The following is a 22,112-nucleotide window of genomic DNA, read 5'->3' as shown; positions in this document are numbered from 1 at the left end:
ACCTTCTGTCATGGATTCACTGTCTTGGCACGGGGGGGGAATGACAGCAAGTACCAGCGGCTTATAGAAACAGGATAGGAATGGCGTGGCGTGGCGGCGTATCATCACACTTCATCACGGCGGCGGGGCAGGGGAGGCGAGTGCTGGATTTCCTCTTTGATGGCTGTCTGAATGGAGGTGTCACAGAGGTAGGATTTGCCAGCGCCGCCCCATTAGTGTTCATGGCGAGGCAGCGCGTAACGGCGACCTGAGAGAAGGCTATATATAGATGGAACGCACGTGAACTTTACGCGGTGGCTGCACAAACCGGTCGTAATTCGCAAAGCAATATCCACCATGCTGAAGACGGCCAGAATTGCGAACGCTATAGAATGAAAAATAAGGGATGGCCGTGAGTTTAGAGAGGAGCGATAAATCAATGTTGTTGGGCATTTAATAAAGCGGAATTAAAAGTGGCCGCTCACAGAAAAGCCAGGAAATGTGCCCGCATCGACAATATCACACGGTGTGGCCTGGGAGCGAGGCAAGCCATGGACAGGAGAGTGTATAGGGAGCAAGAAGCTTTACTAAATCTCCCTGGTCGCGAGGCGTGTATAGGGGAGGGTTTGGTTACGCAGCGTGAGAAGAATACTCTACAGTGGAGATTATAAGTTAAGTAACTCTCTGCATTCATTTCCACTGTGTCTAGTGCTAGTGTTTTACCTCAATGCCAAATATACTGAGCTGCTTAAAAGGTATCACTTGTCATTCCGAACCAGCTTCTCTTCCTGCCTCCCTCACTCCACCAACCAACCAAGCTTACACAGCACTTCCAGAACAACCCTCACAAACTCTTCCTTCCTCACTCACAGCAGATCAGAGGACTCTAGTTTGAGGGATAGCATCATTCATAATGGACGTGAGTGGGACATGTTACTCGAGCGTTGTTCGTGAATGTGCCAGGAGGTGAAGTGAGGCTCTCCGATGATTCCGGTATCTAGGGTGAGGTGATGTGGATGCTGTAGAGAATGTAAGGAAGGTCAGGAACGCTCAAGTGAAACGACTGTACAAGGCATTTTAAGGTGATCGTGTATGGTAATGGTATACTAGTGTGTGGAGTGAGCTCGTGTTAAAGATAATGAAGTATGATGAAGTAAAGAAATGGTAATGATGATGATAATGATAATGATAATGATAATAATGATAATGAAGAAGAAAAAAGAAGAAAAGAAGAAATTGATGAAAGAAAAATAAAACATAAAAGTAACATCAAGCAGAACTTGCAAAAAGACAAAAAATAAATAAATAAATAAATAAAATAAATAAATAGATAAATAAAATAAATAAATAAATAAAAATAAAAATAGAAATAAAATAAAATAAAATAAATAAAAAAATAAACAAAAATAAATAAATAGATAAATAAATAAATAAATGAAAGCGATTGGCATTTCGTTTGATCAAAGCAGCGCCGTCCTTGAAGTCAACGCACAGAAGAAAATATAAAGCAGCACGTAACAGTTAGATTTCTGCTTCAGCCTTATAACGCTCAAAGGATGGAAAATTTATGACTACAAAAAAAAAAAAAAAATAAAATAAATAAATAAATAAATATACCTCACTCATTTCTATCACTATATATTGTTCATAGCAAAACTAAAACTGTCACCGGAGAGGGTTTTATTAGCTACACACATTATCGCGGTTAAGGGAAAGTGAAGGAGGCGGCGGCAGTGTGGTAAGGTGGTGCGGGGCCTGGACTGAGTGTGATTAACGACTGGCTTTTGTGGGTCTGCACGGCGAGAGTGAGGCGAATGGCTTTGTGCTGCTTGAGTGGCTGCAACAGAGAGAGAGAGAGAGAGAGAGAGAGAGAGTCGACAGTTTATTTATTTACTTATTTATATATTTTTCACTTATTGTTCAGTAGTCTATAATGTAGCGATGCATCAGCTCGCCGTGACCGTCTTCGTTTTCTGTGCAGACTTCAAGGACGGCGCTGCTTTGATCAAACGAAAAACCAATCGCTTTTTCCCTTTTTCTTTTTTGCAAGTTCTGTTTGATGTATTTTTTTATGTTTTATTTTTATATTCATTAGTTTCTTCTTTTCTTCTTCTTTTTGCTCTTCTTCGTTATCATTACTATTATCATTATTATTATCATCATCATTACGATTTCTTCACTTCATTGTATTTCATTATCCTACTTTGATTGTAACATTGTAACTGAATTTTTAAAAGTTGATATTATAGGTAATGTATACAAGACGCCAGCCTTGCACTGCTCTCACTCCTGGCCACGATGAATGGGTGGTGCTTGAATATGAAAAGACAGGCAGAAGTAAGTTTGACAGAAAAAAAAAAAGCTATGTATTTTCGTAATCCTCTGTCTGGCAGTCTTTTGAACAAAAGGTGGCAGCACTAACACGTGTTTTCCGTGAAGATTACGCGTCAGATTTTAGCGGAATCGGCGTGACTTCAGTTTCCTTGTTGCCGACATGAAGATAGTGCGAGTGTTCATGCGCGAGACACAGGCGACGCTTGAAGCTCAGAGGTGGCGAAAACAATGCTTGCAGTTTAATCAGTTAGTTGGAAAGAATGGATATTGATGCCGCAGGCGATGTGGTTTCGTCCCGCCGCGCGAAACAGAGCCTGGAATCGTAACAAGGCAGCCACCAGCACGAGGCCATTATAAAGCCCGGCGAGGCTCTGCACGCCACGAGTCTTCTTGCGGCAGCTCCTCCCGCTGGCCGGCCTTGCCTTCCCTCGCCGTGAGGGATAAGCACAGCCGCGACTTAAGGTAACAGGCCTACAACTCTGAATTAGTTGAGAGACACAAACTTTCCTGTTGTTTTCCCTCAGGTGAATGTGAAGGTTGTGGCAGCCGCTGCCCATCTTACCTCTTAGGCCTTGCTCGCTCCCTCCCCAGCAATCTGTTGGAGATTAGACCTGTAATATGTGGACCTGACTGCTATTGTTATTTTCCTATAGTAGTCGTAGTAGTAGTAGTAGTAGTAGCAGTAGTAGTAGTAGTAGTAGTAGTAGTAGTAGTAGTAGTAGTAGTAGTAGTAGTAGTAGTAGTAGTAGTAGTAGTAGCAGTGGTAGTGGTAGTAGTAGTAGTAGTAGTAGTAGTGGTAGTAGTAGCAGTAGTAGTAGTAGTAGTAGTAGTAGTAGTAATAGTAGTAGAAGTAGTAGTAGTAGTAGTAGTAGCAGTAGTAGTAGTGGTGGTGGTGGTGGTGGCGGTGGTGATGGTGGTGGTAATTGTTGTTGTTGTTGTTGTTTTTGTTGTTCCAATGGCAGCACCAATAGCCAAGCAAACAACTTCCCCATTCCTGGACACGCGACGAAGGAAATAAGAAAGAAGTACAAATAAAACCAGAAATTCAGGATAAAAAGAAAGAGAGAGAGAGAGAGAGAGAGAGAGAGAGAGAGAGAGAGAGAGAGAGAGAGAGAGAGAGAGAGAGAGAGAATAAAAAGACAACCCCATAAAGTAACACCACTGGGGTGAATGGTGGCAGCAGGGACACCTTTGGCTGGCGGTGGGGTTCACTCTGCAATAACCGCCGCGATGGACCGCTGGCCGGCCATTTCTGTCCCCTCAGCACTAGCGCGCCTCGCACACACCCACACTCCGCCACATATCAAGACATTTCCCGTATTCCTTCCATTCGAATTCATTCAGGTTAGCCTCGTTTGTTGCGTTTCCATGACACCAGTTTTTTTCCCCCTTCAGAACTTTTTTTTCGTTGTAACACAGCTAAGTATTTGTCACGAGTCTGGTGGAGGGCGCAGAGGGGAGAAGATTGATGAAACCTTATTAGCCACGTCCTGGAAGCGGTGATATCGTGGGCGTAGGCGAGACGGATTTCCATCGTGCCCAGCAATAGACCTTACCGCTTGTTGCCGGGCGCTAACTGCGATACGTTTTTTTTTTTTTTATGTAAATTTTTCATATTTGGATTTTACAAGAGTGATGCGGAAGAACAAAATAAATAAAGGGGTGGTATATGAAGATCAACAGACACATTTTCCATTGAAACAGTAAAGGCGCCATGAGAAAGGAAGCTTTTATTTATTTATCTTTAACTTATTTATTACTCTCTCTCTCTCTCTCTCTCTCTCTCTCTCTCCTCTCTCTCTCTCTCTCTCTCTCTCTCTCTCTCTCTCTCTCTCTCTCTCTCTCTCTCTGTGTGTGTATGTGTGTGTGTGTGTGTGTGTGTGTGTGTGTGTGTGTGTTGCAGCAATGTTCTAGTGCACAGCCTTCTTGGAGTTGCCTCTGTCGCATGCAGCCAAGCACAAGGACTACATCTGATGCAAGCCAGTCCTGCGTTTACCAGTAGGAGGAAAGAAATGAGAGTGAGGGAGTGGCAGGTCTTTTGCAGAGTGGAGTCGCAGTGTTTAACAAATAGGGGAGGTGTGCAATAACAAGTTCTGAGGTTACCGATTCATTAGAGGAGGAAAGAGGTGAGCGTGAGAGCGTTAAGGATGTCAGAATCCCCCCAAAACAATTTTGATCCAATCTACATATAAATTTTACATAAGTTAGATGATCAAACGCCTAATATTTTCGTTAGGTTTGTTTTGTTCTTTTTCTTTTTATGAATTTTCGTTTTTTGAAAATGTCAGAATTTTTGGATAAAAAAATTGAACTAAAATTTCATGCTTTTTATTACAATTTTTTCATTTAAAATTCGATTTTCTGAGATATACTAAACAACTCTGTCGTCATACATTTTTCCTCCAGGCATTATAAAACTTTTGGCAAAATGGCAAAATTTTCAAAATACGTAAGAAAAGTATTATTTTTTCCTTTCCTCAGATATATATATTTTTTTATCACACATATTGCTATTTCTCAACCACAATTTTTTGCATTATAACTTTTTTTCTTTCCAGGAAAACAAACAGAATTAAAATTGGTTAGTAACTTTCGGAGGAGATGTAGTTTGAATATGTAACGAAGATAATTTTGAGATACGAGCTGTTAAAGATTTGTGTGTCAGTACTCCCATTTAGCAGTTGTTAATAACCTCCTGCACTGTAACTGTCATCTCTGCCAATTCCCTCCACCTTCCTCTTCTTTCTTGAGGTGAGTTTCTTGGAGAAATGCTTCTCTAGTTCAGTTCCTCCTAGCGGTGCAGCACATCAATAGTGTGGTGTGAAACGGAGAAACCAGGGCTTGACAGGAAGTGGACGTCCCCTTTCTTGAAATTGTACACTGACATATTGTTTGTAACAGGTAATGTAAATCTACAGTGGACTTATAAAGTACACAGTTGCATAATATTATACTTTACATTACAGTACCCTTTTAAAGATTGTTCCCTGAAAATTAACTTTTTTTTATACTTTTTTATGATAATTATTGTCTGGAATACATTACAAAACAAAATGAATATCAACATTCCTGCAAACGCTATACATATGTATCTAACATGATCATTTTATTTTACTCAATACGATTCTTGATAAAAGTACTAACTGTGGATGGTCTCTGGAATTTAAGCTCTGGTGCTCCATAGACTCCATTGCTGGCTCATCCCCCCTCCACCACTCTCTCTCTCTCTCTCTCTCTCTCTCTCTCTCTCTCTCTCTCTCTCTCTCTCTCTCTCTCTCTCTCTCTCTGCTTTCTTGGCCAAACGTGCAGTGACACGTTTTCTAGACTTATCTGGCAGTGCTGGAATTCTCTTAGACTTCTTAGGCATTGTAGATAAGAGAATAACTGGCGAGTGCACAAGGAAAAACTTCGTGTCTTCCTAAATTACACTTCATTCTCGACACCAGGATATAAACCGAACTATGATCATACGCACACTGTTGCCAGATGTAAAAAACATTCGTTCATCTAAAAAAAAAAAAAAATAATAAATTCTCTGGGTATTTTTGCAATTAGCATATGGAAGCATGAACAGCCGACGCGGTGGGAGATTTAATCTCTCGAAGACCTTTAAATTTCCCCAAACAAACCCTTGTTTTCCCTTTAAATTTTTGGGAATTAATATAAAAGTTACACCCTTCGATTCAGGGAACCATGCGTTTTCTATGACGCCCAAAACATAGAAAACTAATATTCTCACCAAATTCCGAATTCTGGCCTTCTTAAGTCTTATACAGGAAGGAGCAGCGGTGTGAGAGGGAAGGTGTGTAAAGAGCAAGTATGGAAGGGTATTCACCTTAATAAAAAGAAAGGAAAAGAAAAAGGACAACTAATTAAAATAACAAGTTCTGAGGTTACTGATTCATTAGAGGAGGAAAGAGATGAGTGAGAGAACGTCAAGTCGTGCTCAGGGAGGGGAGGAGCACTGCTGTGTGGGGGAAGGTGTGTAGAGAGCCCGGAAGAACTATAAGCATAAGAATGTCACTGGAAAACATCAAGTAGGGAAAAACTACGATAAATTAAGAGAGGGGGGGGAACTTCCTTGAAAACCTCAACAACTTTCACTACAGTCTGTTCAAAATAGTCGAGATTGGGAGTCGAGACTTTGAAGAATGTGGTCTCTTGTATAGCAGCCGTTGTCACTCCATGGGGAATGCGTGGCCTTGGGTCCCTCCTACACGAGGCTGCGGCTCATAGTGCGTTGGTGCATGGTGGTTACGAAGGTCTTCTGAGGTAAGTGTTGGGAATCTACGCACCCTGAGCTTGATAGGAATGAATATGATAAGCGACGTGGCATCTCTCTCTCTCTCTCTCTCTCTCTCTCTCTCTCTCTCTCTCTCTCTCTTCTCTCTCATCTCTCTCTCTCTCTCTCTCTCTCTCTCTCTCTCTCCTCTCACATCAAAGAAAACTGCATAATTTTCGTTTCCATTTCCCGGTTCTCATCATATTCCTTCAGCAAGCTTCCCCACACCCTGACACTTCCATACTACCTTCATTTCCTTCTCCACATCTTATCCTTTTCCTCTCCACACTTCTCAATTTCTGTCTTATTTTTTTTCTTCTCTTTGCCAACATTTTCTTTGCATGACGTTTCCTTCCCTATGCTCTTCCATTTTCTTCTCTCCTCTCCTCCTTCCTTATTTCAGTTACCTCTTTGCTCTCGTCCCCTTTCTCTCCTGTCTCATAAAAGGGCGGCAGATGGAGGCATTGCAACACACACCAACACACACACACACACACACACACACACACACACACACACACACATAAACTCTCTCTCTCTCTCTCTCTCTCTCTCTCTCTCTCTCTCTCTCTCTCTCTCTTATCTCCTCTCTCTCTCTCTCTCTCTCTCTCTCTCTCTCTCTCTCTCTCTCTCTCTTTCTCTGAAAGCAGGAAAACGAGAAATTGCTGTGGGAAATACGTATGAATTTTTAGATTTTGATTGTATTATTTTCCTATTTTTTTTCCATTTTTTCCCCTGTCGTTAGTGTAATGCATCTTTAAAGCGTCGAGGGAACAAGAACTTCATCTCCGCAATTTAAGAAAAAGTTTGAGTAATGGGAAGGGGCGCGAGTTTTTTCCTCTTTTCCTTTTTCTTTTCGTATCTAAAATTGCTAAGTCGTCTGGAGGAAAGTTTGAGCACCAGCGTCTCTTTGAAATGTAAGCAATCCCCTGACTTCTGGTTTCGTTTTACAGACAGGGGTTGGGAGAGAGAGAGAGGGAGAGAGAGGGAGACAGACAAAGAGAGACAGATTCCTTTGTGTATTGCATGGTTTGTTTTATCTTTGCCAGCGATTTCAGGGTTATTGTGGTCATATATATTTTGTTTATTCATATTTCAATATAAGTCAAGTAGGATTTTTTTTTTACTTTAACCATCATTCTTGTTCTCTTTTCTCAGGCTCATCATGCTCCTCTCTTCTTACGTCCCTCTTCTTGCTGTCCTTCCTTGCTCTCTTCTGTCTTCCCCTCTTATTGCTCCCCGCTTCCTGCTTCCATCTTCTTAAACCACTTTTTTCTTGTTCCTTTCTTTTTGTCTCCCTATTCTTGGTCCCCCCTTTTTGCTCTCTCTCTCTCTCTCTCTCTCTCTCTCTCTCTCTCTCTCTCTCTCTCTCTCTCTCTCTCATCTCTCTCTCTCTCTCTCTCTCATGTGCCTAGCTTTCTTGCCTCACTCTTCAAAGACTTTTCTTTTTACTCTCTTCTTCTTGGACCCCGCTATTCTTTCCTCCTTCTTCTTGATCCCCTTTTTTTCTACTCTCTTCTTTTTGCACCCTCTCTTCCTGCCTCCTTCTTGGTCCCCCTCTTCTTAGACCCCTCTTTTCTTTTACTTACTTCTTGCTCTTCTCTTTATTATCACCCCACTCCTTGTCAATCCCACTGTTTCCGTCTCATGAATAACCAAATTCTGTAAAGTGAGACCATTGAAAGGCTGGTATAATGTGAGGTATTTCTATCCTTCCCCCAGGGCGTCTCGTCAACTATGGCTCGGCAGCTGTTGAGTCTGGCGGCGCTGGTGGGTTGGCTGAGTTTACTGTTGCCGGCGCGCGCCTCATCCGTCGCTGAGGTACTGTAAATATGCCTTGCCCTTGTCGTTTGGTGATTTCAGGATATTAGATTACAGTAATAAGGCTTCTTGTAAGATATTATCCTCCTCAACACACGCACACGCACACACACACACACACACACACACACACACACACACACACACACACACACACACACACACACACACACACACACACACACACACACACACTCACACACACACACACACACATACACACAGATTTTCTGGTGTCACGCCCTTATCACTGTTGAAATGTTCCCCTCAGGGACGCCCCGCTGAGACAGAATGCTGATGTTCTTGCCTTGAGTCCTTTCGGCCGTGAATTCACACCCTCGAGCAGGAGTGCCTGGAGATGGCAGTGCTCCGCCTGACCATCCCCTCACACCAGCCAAGGACAGCCTTCCCTTTGATGTCGCCGCAGCTCACCACGAGACAAGAGCTGCACCCAAGGAACACCCTGGCCCAGACACCTTCACGCCCTCACAGGCCCGTTTCCTTCAGCAGATTTTCCTTCATCCCCTTCTCGACCTCCACTAGGAGCTGACACCTACTTCCGTGAGGATACAGAAGAGCTTGCTATCTCCCCCGGCAGGCAGGTCCCTCACGCCTCGCCAATACCGCGACCACTCCAAATTGACAGGCGCCGTCCCTTCGTGCACTACGCTGACCGCTATGAGGAGGAAGAGGAAGAAGAATATGCGCCTCCCTACGACGAGCGGCAACACTTCCCAGACTACGACTACGAGAGTGTGCAGTATGAGGATAACGGACGTGAACCTCAGTATGATGACCACCACGACCCCGACCACGACAGGGACGAGTACCGCGCCCCTCCCGCCCTGCGAGGCCACCGCCCCCCGCACCACGAAGAGGACCCCCACCACCACCAGCGCTACCCCCCCATAGACGCACGCCCGCCGCTGCACCGAACACGTGGCGAGGAGGGAGGAGGAGGCGCCGGCTCGTGCAAGACTGTGAACAAGAATGGCATGACGTGTGAGGTGAGTCAAGTTGCATTCAGTTTGGAGTTTAAACTTTACTTCAGTATTTTCTTGGCCAAAGGTGGTCCTTACCTTACAAACTACCTACACGTGTTAAGCATCCTTCCATCACGTTGTGTTATGCAGCGCGACGCCAACCCTCCAGCGGTGCTTCTCAAGATTTTTTTTTCCAATGTTTCTTATGCCAGAGTTAAAGTTCTTTATTTTTGTTTTCAAATAAACTACGATTTAATAATTTTTTATCTATTCTTTTATTGATTAATTATACAGCTAATTAACTTGTCTATTTATTTATTTATTTATTTATAAGTTTATCTATTTATTTTATTTTATTTATTATTTTATCTTATTTTATTCATCTATTTATTTTTGCTTATTCTGTAATACTTCATTCACTTAATTTATTTATTTATTTTTCTAACCTTTTGCTAAACAATATTTGTGTCGACACTGAATAACACGTAGGAGACGCAACGTGATCCACTATCAAAACTCGTGCTTAATGAGTCGTCTGGTGACAGGTGTGCAGGGACGACGAGGGCGGCTACTCGGAGCACTGCTCACACAGCACGAGAAGCGACCAGGACGAAACCTACGCCACAGGCCGCCGCCACACCAAGCGGGACGCCCGCCCGAGGCTCACCGACCACCTCAGGTGAGAGACGCTGCTTGCTGAAGACGTAATAACTTGAGGATATAAGGGAACAGATGGTGTGTGTGTGTGTGTGTGTGTGTGTGTGTGTGTGTGTGTGTGTGTGTGTGTGTGTGTGTGTGTGTGTGTATGCGTGTGCAGACCTTGGTATCTTGCAGATCACGGATGGATCGCATTGCAGTGCAGGAAGCGCGGTCCAGCCCCAGCTTGATCGTTGTCACCACCGCCGCTGCCAAGGACGCTCATCCCCAGGGTACAGTATTGTAACCTTCCTCTCCTCACTGCCACCTCACTGTCATCCTCCTTTCACTTTGCCTTAATTACAAGACAGCAGAGGTAACTTGCAGGTCACGTGATGCAATCTTTGTAAACAAATGCAGTACCGATAATAACAGGATTGCTCTGACCTTAACTTAGGAGACGTTTTTACGACTTTTAAGGCAAAAGTTACTCGTTAGAAATTTTTCATATTGACACACTTATTCACAAGCTGGCGGGGACATCTTGCTCTAGTGTTTCACCAACTCTTCATCCGTGAGTCTCCTGGATCTTTACAAGCAAATAAAAAAAGTAATCACTTCGCAATATGGTCACCACAACCCCACAGCCCACAGCCTATTATTGATCAAGTAAACAGTGCTAATCCAAAAGGGGAACGGTACCAGTCGTTCATAATTTCAAAGAATGTGCGTTCATTACTTGTTTGGGAACCACTATTATAGTGTATTGTTCAGGAGCGATACAGTACACAGAATCGTTAAGTCTTACAAAGAGTAGCAATCTATTGAGCAATTGTGCGTGTAACTCATTTATTTCGCCCTTCTCTGAAAAGTTATTAATTCTGCAAATTGTGGTGTTGATAGCATTCACGACGCGTTTCCTTGGCCTCGACTTGTGATTTACTTTGCTGACAGTTTCAAAACACTGGAAAAAAAAAAAATCCAAATAATATAATGAAGCAGTGCTCGCTCCATAGACTTCCTTAAACTCACTCCTCTCCTGCTTCCTTCCTGCCGCGAACACCCGCCCCCCCCTTGCCGCCCACGCCCTCCCTGCCCTCTCCCTGCACCACGCCGCTCATCTCCCGATACCTTGCCAATCCAAGTTCTCGCTTGCCTCAAACTCATTCTCTTGACGCCCACTCTCCTCTTACTCTCTTTACGCACCACGCCCGTTCGCCACTTCCCTCTGTCCGCCCTTCCCGCCCACTCCACGCCCGTTCCCTGCCTCCTGATCCCCGGTCGCTCTCTTTAGACCAATTCTCGCTCTCTCCCGGCCGCCTTCACGCCTCGACAACCAATGGGATTGCCTCATCTAAATTTGAATGGTCTCCCCTTTCCTTGTTTGAATCGTAACCACTCGAGTCACTCAAATGCCAAAAAAGAACACTTTCAATTTACACAAAGTGGAAATGTAGCTTATTTGCTCTGATACAACCGTAGATAACAGTGACTGAAAGGAGATATGGAGAGGTTACGTCAAGGGTTACCGAAACAGAGACTCAGATTATCGAGTTAACCTTTCCCTATAAGTGTTTGAATAAATGCCACAAATTTTCTACCAGGGAGTGTTTGGTACCGTGGTTTTAAGTGCAATCGCCGTCATTAGTTGAATAGTCTGCAGCGCTCGTCTGTAAGATATTTAAAGTTTTCTTGTAATCTTAAACTCTTCGATTTTGTTGTCTGGATTTGCTAGGAGTATGTCAGCAGATCAGGGGACTTAAAAGAGTGAGGGAGGATGCGAAACACAGAGGAAGTGAGCGCAGGTTACTTGACTTCTGACCTTCGCTGTACCTTCCCTACCGTTAATCCTTGAAGGTGAAATAAGAGGAAAACATGGCAAAATTTCATGGGTATTTCTGGATGTGAACAGAGTCTTTTCCAGGCGTGTAACGTTGCCAAGTACTGGCGAGGGCAGCAGGTGGTATGAGTTGTGGAGAAGGATAAATCATAATCCCCGGGAGGGTTAACAAAAAGTGCTGTGCCGGCGGAGTTTCTTCCTATTCTGCTCTGAGTGCGTAGTGCTTGAGTCGCCCTGTCTCCCGCAACGAAATAAATCGTATCATACATTTTTGCTGTGAAAGGAATTATAATAATGGGCATACGTTTAAGTAAAGATGTATTTAAATGAATAAGGAGGTAAATAGATAGACGGATGAACAAATTAATAAAATTAACATGAAAATATTAATAAAATAATCAAAAAGAAAATAGGTAAATATATGGACAAACATGCTGTATATGTTAAGCAGAATTAGAGATAAATATGATTCTTTTTTTTTTTTTTTTTATGAAGGATCGTGATACTTCTACAAAAACATGTACATATTTCTTCTTATATTGAACCTGCCCCTCCCTTCCCCCTCCCTCCCTCCCTCCCTCCCTCCCTCCCTCCCTCCCTCCCTCCCTCCCTCCCATTATACTTCCCCATCTTCATCCCTTCCCGGCACTAGCACCAATATATGGATGTACCTGCCACATTCCCCCAAGTTCCGGCCGCTGAGTATTACGAATGGCAGGTAATACACACGCCGCTGCCACCATTCCCTGCCAGCCCTTACTAATACTTCCCTTCCTTACGTCGCTATTGGAGGCGCCTCAGGTCTGGACGTTGCCTGAATGGACGTGTTAGCAGGAGTGTTTGCACAGATGACCTTTTTCCATTCCGCCCCTCCGATCAGACTCTTGTGCCGCGGTAAAGATGGGGTTTCATATCATTTTATCGTTTCCTGTTAGTGTCATATTTTTTTTTTTTTTTTTTTATTTCCGCCAAGGACGAGGATTCCGTTCGGTCTGCTCCTCTGTTTCCGCTCTGCCTGCAGTTATTATTTTTTTGCTCTTGTTGTTGTTGATGTTGTTGTTGTTGCTGCAGTTGTTGTTGTTGTTGTTGTTGTCCTTTTTTTTTATCCATCCCGTCACTTTTATCGGCCTTGTTCTGTCAATATTGTTCATTCTTCTCTTTCTCTTGTGTTCTCCTCCTCCTCCTCTTCTTCTTTCTCTTCCTCATCCTCCTCCTCCTCTTCCTCCTCCTGCTGCTGTTGTTGTGGCGTCAGAAATTAAATCAATCTTTCTCTCCTCGTTCCCTTTCCTCTCCTTGTTGCTGTTTTTGTTGTTGTTGTTGTTCTCTCTCTCTCTCTCTCTCTCTCTCTCTCTCTCTCTCTCTCTCTCTCTCTCTCTCTCTCTCTCTCTCTCTCTCTCTCTCTCTCTCTCTCTCGTCTTTGTCCTCCTCATCTTCTTCCTCGTTTTTAATCTCGTCTCCCTGAATATTTTATGATTCTTCTTATCCTTGTCCATCCCTTCACTGTCCTCGTTTTTCTCTCCTCTTATTCTCCTGCTCCTCCTCCTTCTATTATTATTATTATTATTATTATTATTATTATTATTATAATCATTGTTGTTGTTGTTTTTGTTATTATTATTATTATTTTATAGTCTCCTTTTCCTCTCCCGCTTCCTCCCCCTCCTCCTCCTTCTCTTCTTGTTCCTGTTCTTTTATTCTTGTTCCTCTTGTTCTTGTTCTTTTTCTTGTTCTTACTTTTGTTATTCTTACACCTCACCCCCTTTTACTCCTCCTCCTCCTCCTCCTCCCTCCTCCCTCCTCCTCCTCCTCCTCCTCCTCCTCCTCTTGTAGCTGAAAACCAATCACCGGTTGAAAGAAAAAACAGCTTGTCTATCAAAAACCAGCCAATGGAGCTTAAGATTTCCGTGCTAGCTTCTCTCCTCCTTCCCTCCTCCTCCCCGCCTCCCAGTGCGTGGAGGCGCCGGTGTGTACAGGATACTGAAGGTTATTGGTAGCGTGGAAGATAAAAGAAAAAAAAAAAAAAGGAAAAAAGGATAATTTCACTTTCATATCGTCTCTGGTTGTTAATTTAAGACAAGAGGCGTGATGTATTTATCTATTCATTTATTTACTGATTTATTTATTGTTTTGTTTTTTTATTTTTTCTTTGTTTTTTTATTCCTTTTTGTTCCTTTCATTTTTTCGTTATTTATTTATTTATTTATTTTTTTTTTTTTTACGTCAAAGTAGTTTGTTGTTCATATCCTATTTTCCCTTTTTTTCTTTTATCACTTTCCTGCGTTCTTCTCGTATTTTTCTTGCATTTTCTTTTTCATGTCAGTTTTTTTTGTTTCTCTCTCTTCATCTTCCCTCCTCCATTATTGAAAGTCTTCTAAATAGTTTTGTTTATTTATTTATTCATTTTTTCTATATTCTTCCTGCCTGTTCCATTTATACATTTAAACATTAATTTAGTTATTCATCTACTTTGTTCATATCATCTACTTTTGTTGTTAGATTTGTTGTTGTTGTTGTTATTCTGCACGCGCCAGTCTTTCCTCCTCCTCCTCCTCCTCCTCCTCCTCCTCTCTCTACTCTCAAAAGTTTTGCATGTAGTGTATTAAGTCTGTTTATATCACAATATGATGCCTTTTACCAAGAGTTTGTTTGTGAAGATGGAATTCTATCTACCTCTCTCTGTCTGTCTGTCTGTCTGTCTGCCTGTTGTCTTCCTTTCTGTTCATCTTTCTGTCTCTGCCCGTTTCTGTCTATCTGTCTCTGTCCGTCTGTCTGTCGTTTTCTTCCTGTCTGTCTACCAATCTGTCTGTCTATCTCTATTTATCCGTCTTTCGGTATTTGTATAATTTTGTCTCTGTCTATCTGTCTGTCTGCCTGTCTAATTCTGTCTCTCTCTCTCCCTACCTATTTATCTGTCTCATTGTCTGTCTTTACTTCTCTATCTCTGTCTCTCTTGCTATCTCGGTTCTGACCTCAACCCCCTCCCACTCTCTCTCTCTCTCTCTCTCTCTCTCTCTCTCTCTCTCTCTCTCTCTCTCTCTCTCTCTCTCTCTCTCTCTCTCTCTCTCTCTCTCTTTCCCTTCCTAATCCCGGCCTCCCTCCCTCCCTTCCTCCCTCTTTCCCTTCCCAGTCTCCCCCCCTCTCTCTCTCTCTCTCTCTCTCTCTCTCTCTCTCTCTCTCTCTCTCTCTCTCTCTCTCTCTCTCTATCTCCTTCCCTGCAAATGTTTTCATCTATTCCTGGCAACAATTACGGTGTTATGTTCCTGCTGGTAATGAGGTAGAGGGAAAGGTGGCCAGGGTGAGGAGTCAGTTACTATTTCTTTCCTATCTGCTCATTAGCTCAGCAGAAGGGAAGAAAAGAGCAGCGTCTAAGATAGAAACGTACTGTCTTCCTCGTTAAAGGTGGACTGATTCTCTCTCACCTGTTACTTTTTTGCTTCTTTTGCATTTATATTTTTCGGGTTTTATATCTTAGTTTATATCTTTATATCTTATCTTTCTTCATGTCTCCTTCCTTTCCTTCCGTCCGTATTTCGCTCGTTTTTTTTCCCACTTTGTCCTCTCCTTCTGTCTTTGTTTCCTTCCTTTTTTTTCTCCTTCCTTCCTTCCTTCCTTCCTTTTCTCTCACTTTCCGTCTCCTATTTTCCTTTCTATCTTTCATTCTTTTTCCTTTTATCCTCCATTTATTCAAATCCCGCTCTCTTTCTCTCACATTATTTTTCTCCTCTTATTCTTCTTCACTTTTTGATCTACCATTCAATTCATTCCTTTATTTTCTCTCCCTTTCCCCTCCTCCACTTACTCCATCTTTTCCTCTCCATCTCTTCTACACTTTTTTCATCTCGCATCACATTCATTCTTTTGCCTCCTTCTCCGCTCCTCCTCTGCACTTTTTTTCCACCTCCCATTCATTCATTCCTCCCTTCCTTTCCTTCGCTGCCCTCCTTCACTTCGTCTCCTCCTCTTCTTCTCAGTCTGTTTCTCCTCTTTCTTAGTAATCCGTCCCTCTACCTAGGTTCAGAAAGGGATCTCACCAGCACCACCACCACCACCACCAGCGCCACCACCGCCACCGCCACCGCCACCACCGAGCCCAAGGAAGCCGAGTCCAGACAGGAGATGGACTTCGGATTCAGATTTGATGACCATGATTTTACCTTCCACGATGGCCACCTCTTCGACCTTGACCATGAGCCCGCCTGGTACAACCGTGTAACAGGTGAGAAAGGGGAGTGTATGTGGTGGTGGTGGTGGTGATGGTGGTTGTTGTAGTTGTTGTTGTAATGGTGGTAGTAGTAGTAGTAGTAGTAGTAGTAGTAGTAGTTGTTGTTGTTGTTGTTGTTGTTGTTGTTGTTGTTGTTGATAGGGGTGGTGGTAGTAGTAGTAGTAGCAGTAGCAGTAGTAGTAGTAGTAGTAGTAGTAGTAGTAGTAGTAGTAGTGGCAGTAGTAATAGTAATAGTAGTAGTAGTAGTAGTAGTAGTAGTAGTAGTTGTAGTTGTAGTTGTTGTTGTTGTTGTTGTTGTTGTTGTTGTTGTTGTTGTTGTTGTTGTTGTTGTTGTCGTCGTCGTCTTCGTCGTTGTTGTAATGGTAGCAGTAGTAGTAGTAGTAGTAGTAGTAGTAGCAGCAGCAGCAGACGCGGCAGCAACAGCAGCAGTAACAGCAGCAGTGACACACAGAGAAAACTTTGGAGAGGGAAATACGTACTGTAAGCCTAGAAGCGTGGAGTGGGTACGAAGGCATCAAGATACGGCCAATGGGGAGGGAGGGAGGAAGGCCCAGGTAAGTGGTAACGTGAGAGGGAGAAGGATCAGGTAGACAAGCCAGAAAAAAAAAGAAAAGAAAAAAAAAAAGGAAGAACTTCATGTGTACAGAAAGGAAAAAAGAACAAAAGTAAGAAAAAAAATAAATAAAAAAATATCGCATCCTAACGTACAGAAAACGAGAATATAGACTTTTATATTAGCATCACATTTTCTAACGTGTTGTCATGTCACGTCCATTATTAACAGTTACTGGACTTTAAAGGACGTTTTCATACCCTAGCGATAATTTCTTCTTTACCTCATCAATGAGATACGCACCGCACGAAAACTCGAGTGATCATCTTTGTGGCCTTTGAGAACAGTAGTGAGGAGAGAAGGGAGTGCTTCTAAGTCTGGCCTGCCGTGTGTTGTGGACAGGTGGGAAGTTTTCACGGCTTTCTGGCTTTTATTTGGTCAGTTGCAATATTAATTCAGCTTCTCCTTATCTCGTGTCGGCAGGCAGCGCAATTCCAAGGTTTTCCTCTATGCTATGCCTCTCGCCTCCTCATGTAGTGCCTGGTAGTAATAATTATAATAAAAAAAAACTTCCACTGTAATATGCAACAGGTCAGAACAGTGAAGGTAATGTACAGACTCTTTACAAGCACTTACAAGAGAGAGAAAAGATTAAAAGTATTGAATTTTCAGTTTCTTTCTAGTAGAATAGTGAGAGATGGCAGCAGAACAAAGAGTGTCAGAGTGGGTTGTGAATAAGGGAAAGTGCACCAAATGGCAGAGAAAGAGTTAGTGCGTGGCCGTGGTGTGTTTCCAGTATCAAGTCCTGGAACTGCCACGTGTAAACCTGATGGCTTCTTGCAACTTGCCTTATGTTTTTTATTTATTTATTTATTTATTTATTCATTTATTTTATTGATTTTTTTGGGGGGATGGGGAATAAACTGCCTTCTTCCAAACAGTCACATCTTGCATAAATTCCTTTCTTCTTTCAGTACTTTATGCCACATGTCAGATGGATACGTTAGTCTGAAGAGGATGAGGGAAAAAGAAGGGTGGGGGGAGGAAATGATACAGAGAAGTGATGGCTCGGTTTTTCACTAAGCTCGGCAGAATGTTGACTCTAATGAGACAGCCTTCCTTCACGGTCAACATATGTCTTTTATTACGCAATACATCTCTGTCCTATTTTCCTCGCCACGAAAAAGTACACACACACACACACACACACACACACACACACACACACACACACACACACACACACACACACACACACACACACACACACACACACACACACACACACACACACACACACACACACACACAGACACACACACACACATGACCTTCACTGTTTGCTGTCTGTTTCTCGTTTTCAATATCCGGCATGGTAATATATTGTAGAGTGTAAGGAAAGAGCCCGCCTCTGTATGTCTCTGTGTGTGTGTGTGTGTGTGTGTGTGTGTGTGTGTGTGTGTGTGTGTGTGTGTGTGTGTTGGGATTGGATAAGTCAATAGTGAGTTGCATAGTCAGAACCTGCTGAACCTGCTGGCTTCCAAAGTCCCTTAATACTCCAAGTTTATTCCATTCGTCTGTCACTCTGTTTGAGAACCAATTTCTTCCCCGTCTCTCTCTCTCTCTCTCTCTCTCTCTCTCTCTCTCTCTCTCTCTCTCTCTCTCTCTCTCTCTCTCTCTCTCATTACTTCCAGTCGTACACTCATTACTAACCCTAAACATCTCTGTACACCAGTTTCCTCCTCACCACCTGTTATTCCCCATGTGCTGCCCTGACCACCATCACCTGCCATTCTCACTCATCCCCACCACCACCACCTCATCACCATCACCTCTCCACCGCCTACCGCCGCTCACCATCATCCATTATCATCACAATCTACTATTACCCTCATCACTTCATCCTTCATCACTTCATCTAACACTTGATCACTCCCATCACTCCCATCACTCCCTTTCACGCATAATCACACCTTTTCCGCCCCATCCCCTATCACCTCCCGTCACTCTTAACAATTAACCATCACTGGAACTTGCCCGGTTGTAGGTTTCCCATGGACTGTTCTCAGGGGCCATAGGGATAATCATTGTGGTTCTCTTCAGTGATTTTCTCCATTTGTGATGCAGGTACCTCATAAACTACCGCTAGAATCGTGCATATACCCTTGAGAGCCCCAAGAATTCACGATATGCAGACTGTTAAATGTAGTCGTGGTAATATAAGGAAATTTTGAGAATATGTTCCTCACAGCCACAACTCAGCTCTCGGTATCTACGCGTGAATGCTAATGATAATGATAAGCAGATGAATGGAACAGTAACCGGAACAGTGCTTCATAAATCGACCACTTACGACATCATTCTTCACCCTTCACTTGCCAAAACGACCGGACCAGAAATTACGACAGTTGTATATTCTTCATAAGGGTAGAAATTAATCATGGCACATACATCCGAGTACTTTATACCATTCATTATAACGTTAATATCCACTGTACATCTATAACAAAAGAAAAAAAAAATGATGCGCCACGGTTTCAATCCAAGTATCAAGTGGTATAGAAAAAAAAAAAAGTAAGTCGCAAGATAAAGTGAGGGAACCTTTTTTTCAGTTTCCTCCGCTTCTTTTTTTTATTGGTCATTTCTATTGACCAGAGATGGAAATATTGAGATTGCGAGCGAGCGACCGTGTATGTGTGTGTGTGTGTGTGTGTGTGTGTGTGTAGGAAAAAATGGAGTGAAGAAGTTGCACGGCTCTGAAAGGCAAGCCAAGAGAGAGAGAGAGAGAGAGAGAGAGAGAGAGAGAGAGAGAGAGAGAGAGAGAGAGAGAGAGAGAGACAGAGAGAGAGAGAGAAGCGAAGAAATAGAGAGAAGAGAAGAGAAAAGAACAAAGAGAAAAGGACGCCAATCCACTTGACAACCTTTGACTGAGGTGCACGATTTGAAAAAGGAAACCAATAGATTGCTTAAATTCCTCTCGTTCTTCAATCCACCCCTCACCTTCCATCCTGCCACCCGCAGACCCCCACGCGCCCCTGGCCCCGCGCCGCTCCTCTCTCAGGGACACGCACGCCAAGCTCACGGAGGCCATGGACCAGTTCATGAAAAAGGACAGATCGTCTTGCAAGAAGGTAAGAAATCTTGGCTTGAGAGAGAGAGAGAGAGAGAGAGAGAGAGAGAGAGAGAGAGAGAGAGAGAGAGAGAGAGAGAGAGAGAGAGAGTTATTAATAAATTCATATTATAACGATTCATGTATTGAGATTCCCTTTATATATTTCGTAATGCAAATAAATGTAACTTGTGAATGAGAGAAAAATGTTTTGGCACATGTTTGAGACAAGGACCGTTCGGCATAAGTTTTACAGTTGAGTTCTGTAATTTTATGAGGTTTTCTCGAATTTTATAACATCAATCCGTGACAAAGCTCTGTATTTAATATCGCTGAGAAACTAGATAAGCAAGTCTTCGAGCCGTTCATGCATCAGCGTCACTTGTATGAAGAGTAAGGGATGCAATGCGAGGAACTGACACCTAAGGGACATTATAAAAAAAAACAGATCAGTATTCCCAAACACTCTGTTCAAAGGCCACATTAATGACTCGTCGGGATGTCACTGTGTTTATTCCCATTGCTCACGCAGAATCTTTTGGCAAATCTTCGCTAGAATCGAAAACACTTGAAATCCCCATGCCCAACACAACCTGTGAAAAGTAGTCCAGATTAGACGACGAATCGTTTGAGATTCTGACCTTTTTCCCACAATACGGCCACTTCCAGTCTTGTTTATAAACCACTTGCTTGATATGTCTTATACTTGATCTGCTTTGTGGTAAGGAAGTCACCGACGCGTTTGTTGAAGTGCTGGGTGTCTATACAGTAATGAGTGGTAAAGATGAGCTTGGTAGTTGTGTCAAGATGGAGAACACAAAGTATGATTCATCTGGGACTGCCACGTGTAGGCCTACTGCCTTCCTGTAGATTACCTTTGTTCTCATCCCAATTATAATGTCAGCCGCTAATTAGCGAATTATTCCAAGGAAACTTTTTAATTATAGGCTAAACTTGATCTGAAGGGAGCACAAGTTTAAAGTAATTACTTGAACTCGAACCTTTCTCTGGTTATTATAACGCTCACCGTCTTCACTCCTGTGGAACATCACCGCGCCGTTAACATTCACTGGCGAGGGACGCCACACAGAACACTGCAGGGCCACTCTTTGATCTCCCGGAGGTCTTGACAGGTTGATCCTGCAGGCACTTTTCGGTTACATTTTCTTGTGTGCCTCATTGCCTGTGAAAGTGATGAGGTCCTCCCAAGCATGAAATCCCCCAGTGACTCTCGCCCCGCCCTGGCCCAGGTTGAGAAGCACGGCATGACCTGCTACGTGTGTTCGCAAGGCGCCGGGGCCACCGCAGAGGAATGCATGTATGCCAGACACCAACCAGACGGCCACGACCTCCACTACTCAGAGGAAACCACCTACGGATCCTCCTCCTCATCTTCCTCCCACTACCCGGAGCGCTCCTCTTCCTTTTCCTCCTCGGCAGGGCACTGATTGTCCTAATTCCGTTACTCATTATGTTTATTGTCACATTTTTTATTATAATGTTTTCTCGTTATCTTGAAGTCATTAAAGATTAAACAATATTGATCCCTAGTCTGTATGTACGTATGTAATAAACTATGAACATTATATTACATGGTAACAAATACCTATTTAATGGCGATACAAATACACACGGTCAGCATGTAAGCGATGTTGTATCCCTTAAATGAAGTGCACACAAAACTGTCTGGTGTCTGTGTTTAGTTAATATTGTGCTGCCTGCAGTAAATAAAAAAAAAAGTAAAAAAAATCATTGAAATATCATAGACACATACGTGGGTCCGAGTGGTGGGAGTGCATCTGCTGAAGACTGACCGGGGGGATGGCTGGTGACCTTTTTTTTTTTTTTCTTCTCCTTCCAAGCAAATCCAAGGCCATTAGGATACATGCATTCTAACGTCAGACGTCCTGCATCGCAATTCCCCCTGAAAAGACTTGTGGACACTCATGTATGGGTCTTCCTGCGACCTAAGTGCAGCATTCAGAGCGTCATCATTCCTGATTGCATGCAACACTGAAGGCTGCTCGGAACTGTGTCTTCTTCATGTCAAGATTGAAAAAAAGGAAAAAAAAATCCAGGGATTCTAATCAGTATCGGGTGTGGCGGAAAAGGGATTTAAGGAAGCTGAAGGGCAAACTGACGAGCTTCGATTAAGGGCCTCTCGGAACAACTGACTCGGAAGAAATTATTGCGATGCCAGTTTGGTGAAGGAAGGAAAGAAAAATGAGCAAGAAAGGAAATTGAAGAGACATTTTCTTGTTGGCAAGGGTCACGTGGGGAGACCTGAAAATGGCAAGATTCTGGAAATATTAACGGATGAGATTTTGTTCCCAGTCGGAGAGAAGATGTGAGA

General features: G+C 43.0%; 1 protein-coding gene across 1 annotated transcript; it reads left to right on the top strand.

Annotated features, from left to right (window-relative positions):
- Positions 1-2,693: 2,693 nt before the first annotated feature.
- Positions 2,694-21,508, top strand: LOC135100521 (uncharacterized). Its single transcript, XM_064003526.1, has 8 exons — positions 2,694-2,775; positions 8,318-8,416; positions 8,688-9,423; positions 9,945-10,078; positions 10,234-10,328; positions 15,888-16,091; positions 19,672-19,781; positions 21,010-21,508. Exons 3-8 carry the CDS (start codon positions 9,412-9,414, stop codon positions 21,205-21,207), a joined length of 753 nt encoding a protein of 250 aa, XP_063859596.1. The 5' UTR covers positions 2,694-2,775; positions 8,318-8,416; positions 8,688-9,411; the 3' UTR covers positions 21,208-21,508.
- Positions 21,509-22,112: the final 604 nt, after the last annotated feature.

This window comes from Scylla paramamosain, chromosome 1 (genome assembly GCF_035594125.1).
Source record: "Scylla paramamosain isolate STU-SP2022 chromosome 1, ASM3559412v1, whole genome shotgun sequence".
NCBI classification, from domain to species: Eukaryota; Metazoa; Arthropoda; class Malacostraca; order Decapoda; family Portunidae; genus Scylla; species Scylla paramamosain.
The sequence above is the reverse complement of the archived record's forward strand: the minus strand, read 5'-3'. Positions and strand labels throughout refer to the sequence as shown.

Excerpts from the sequence above, each read along its gene's own strand:
- LOC135100521 (XM_064003526.1), top strand. Across the intron at positions 10,079-10,233 it reads AGGCTCACCGACCACCTCAG|ATCACGGATGGATCGCATTG; the intron begins GTGAGAGACGCT and ends GGTATCTTGCAG. Across the intron at positions 10,329-15,887 it reads CAAGGACGCTCATCCCCAGG|GTTCAGAAAGGGATCTCACC; the intron begins GTACAGTATTGT and ends CCCTCTACCTAG.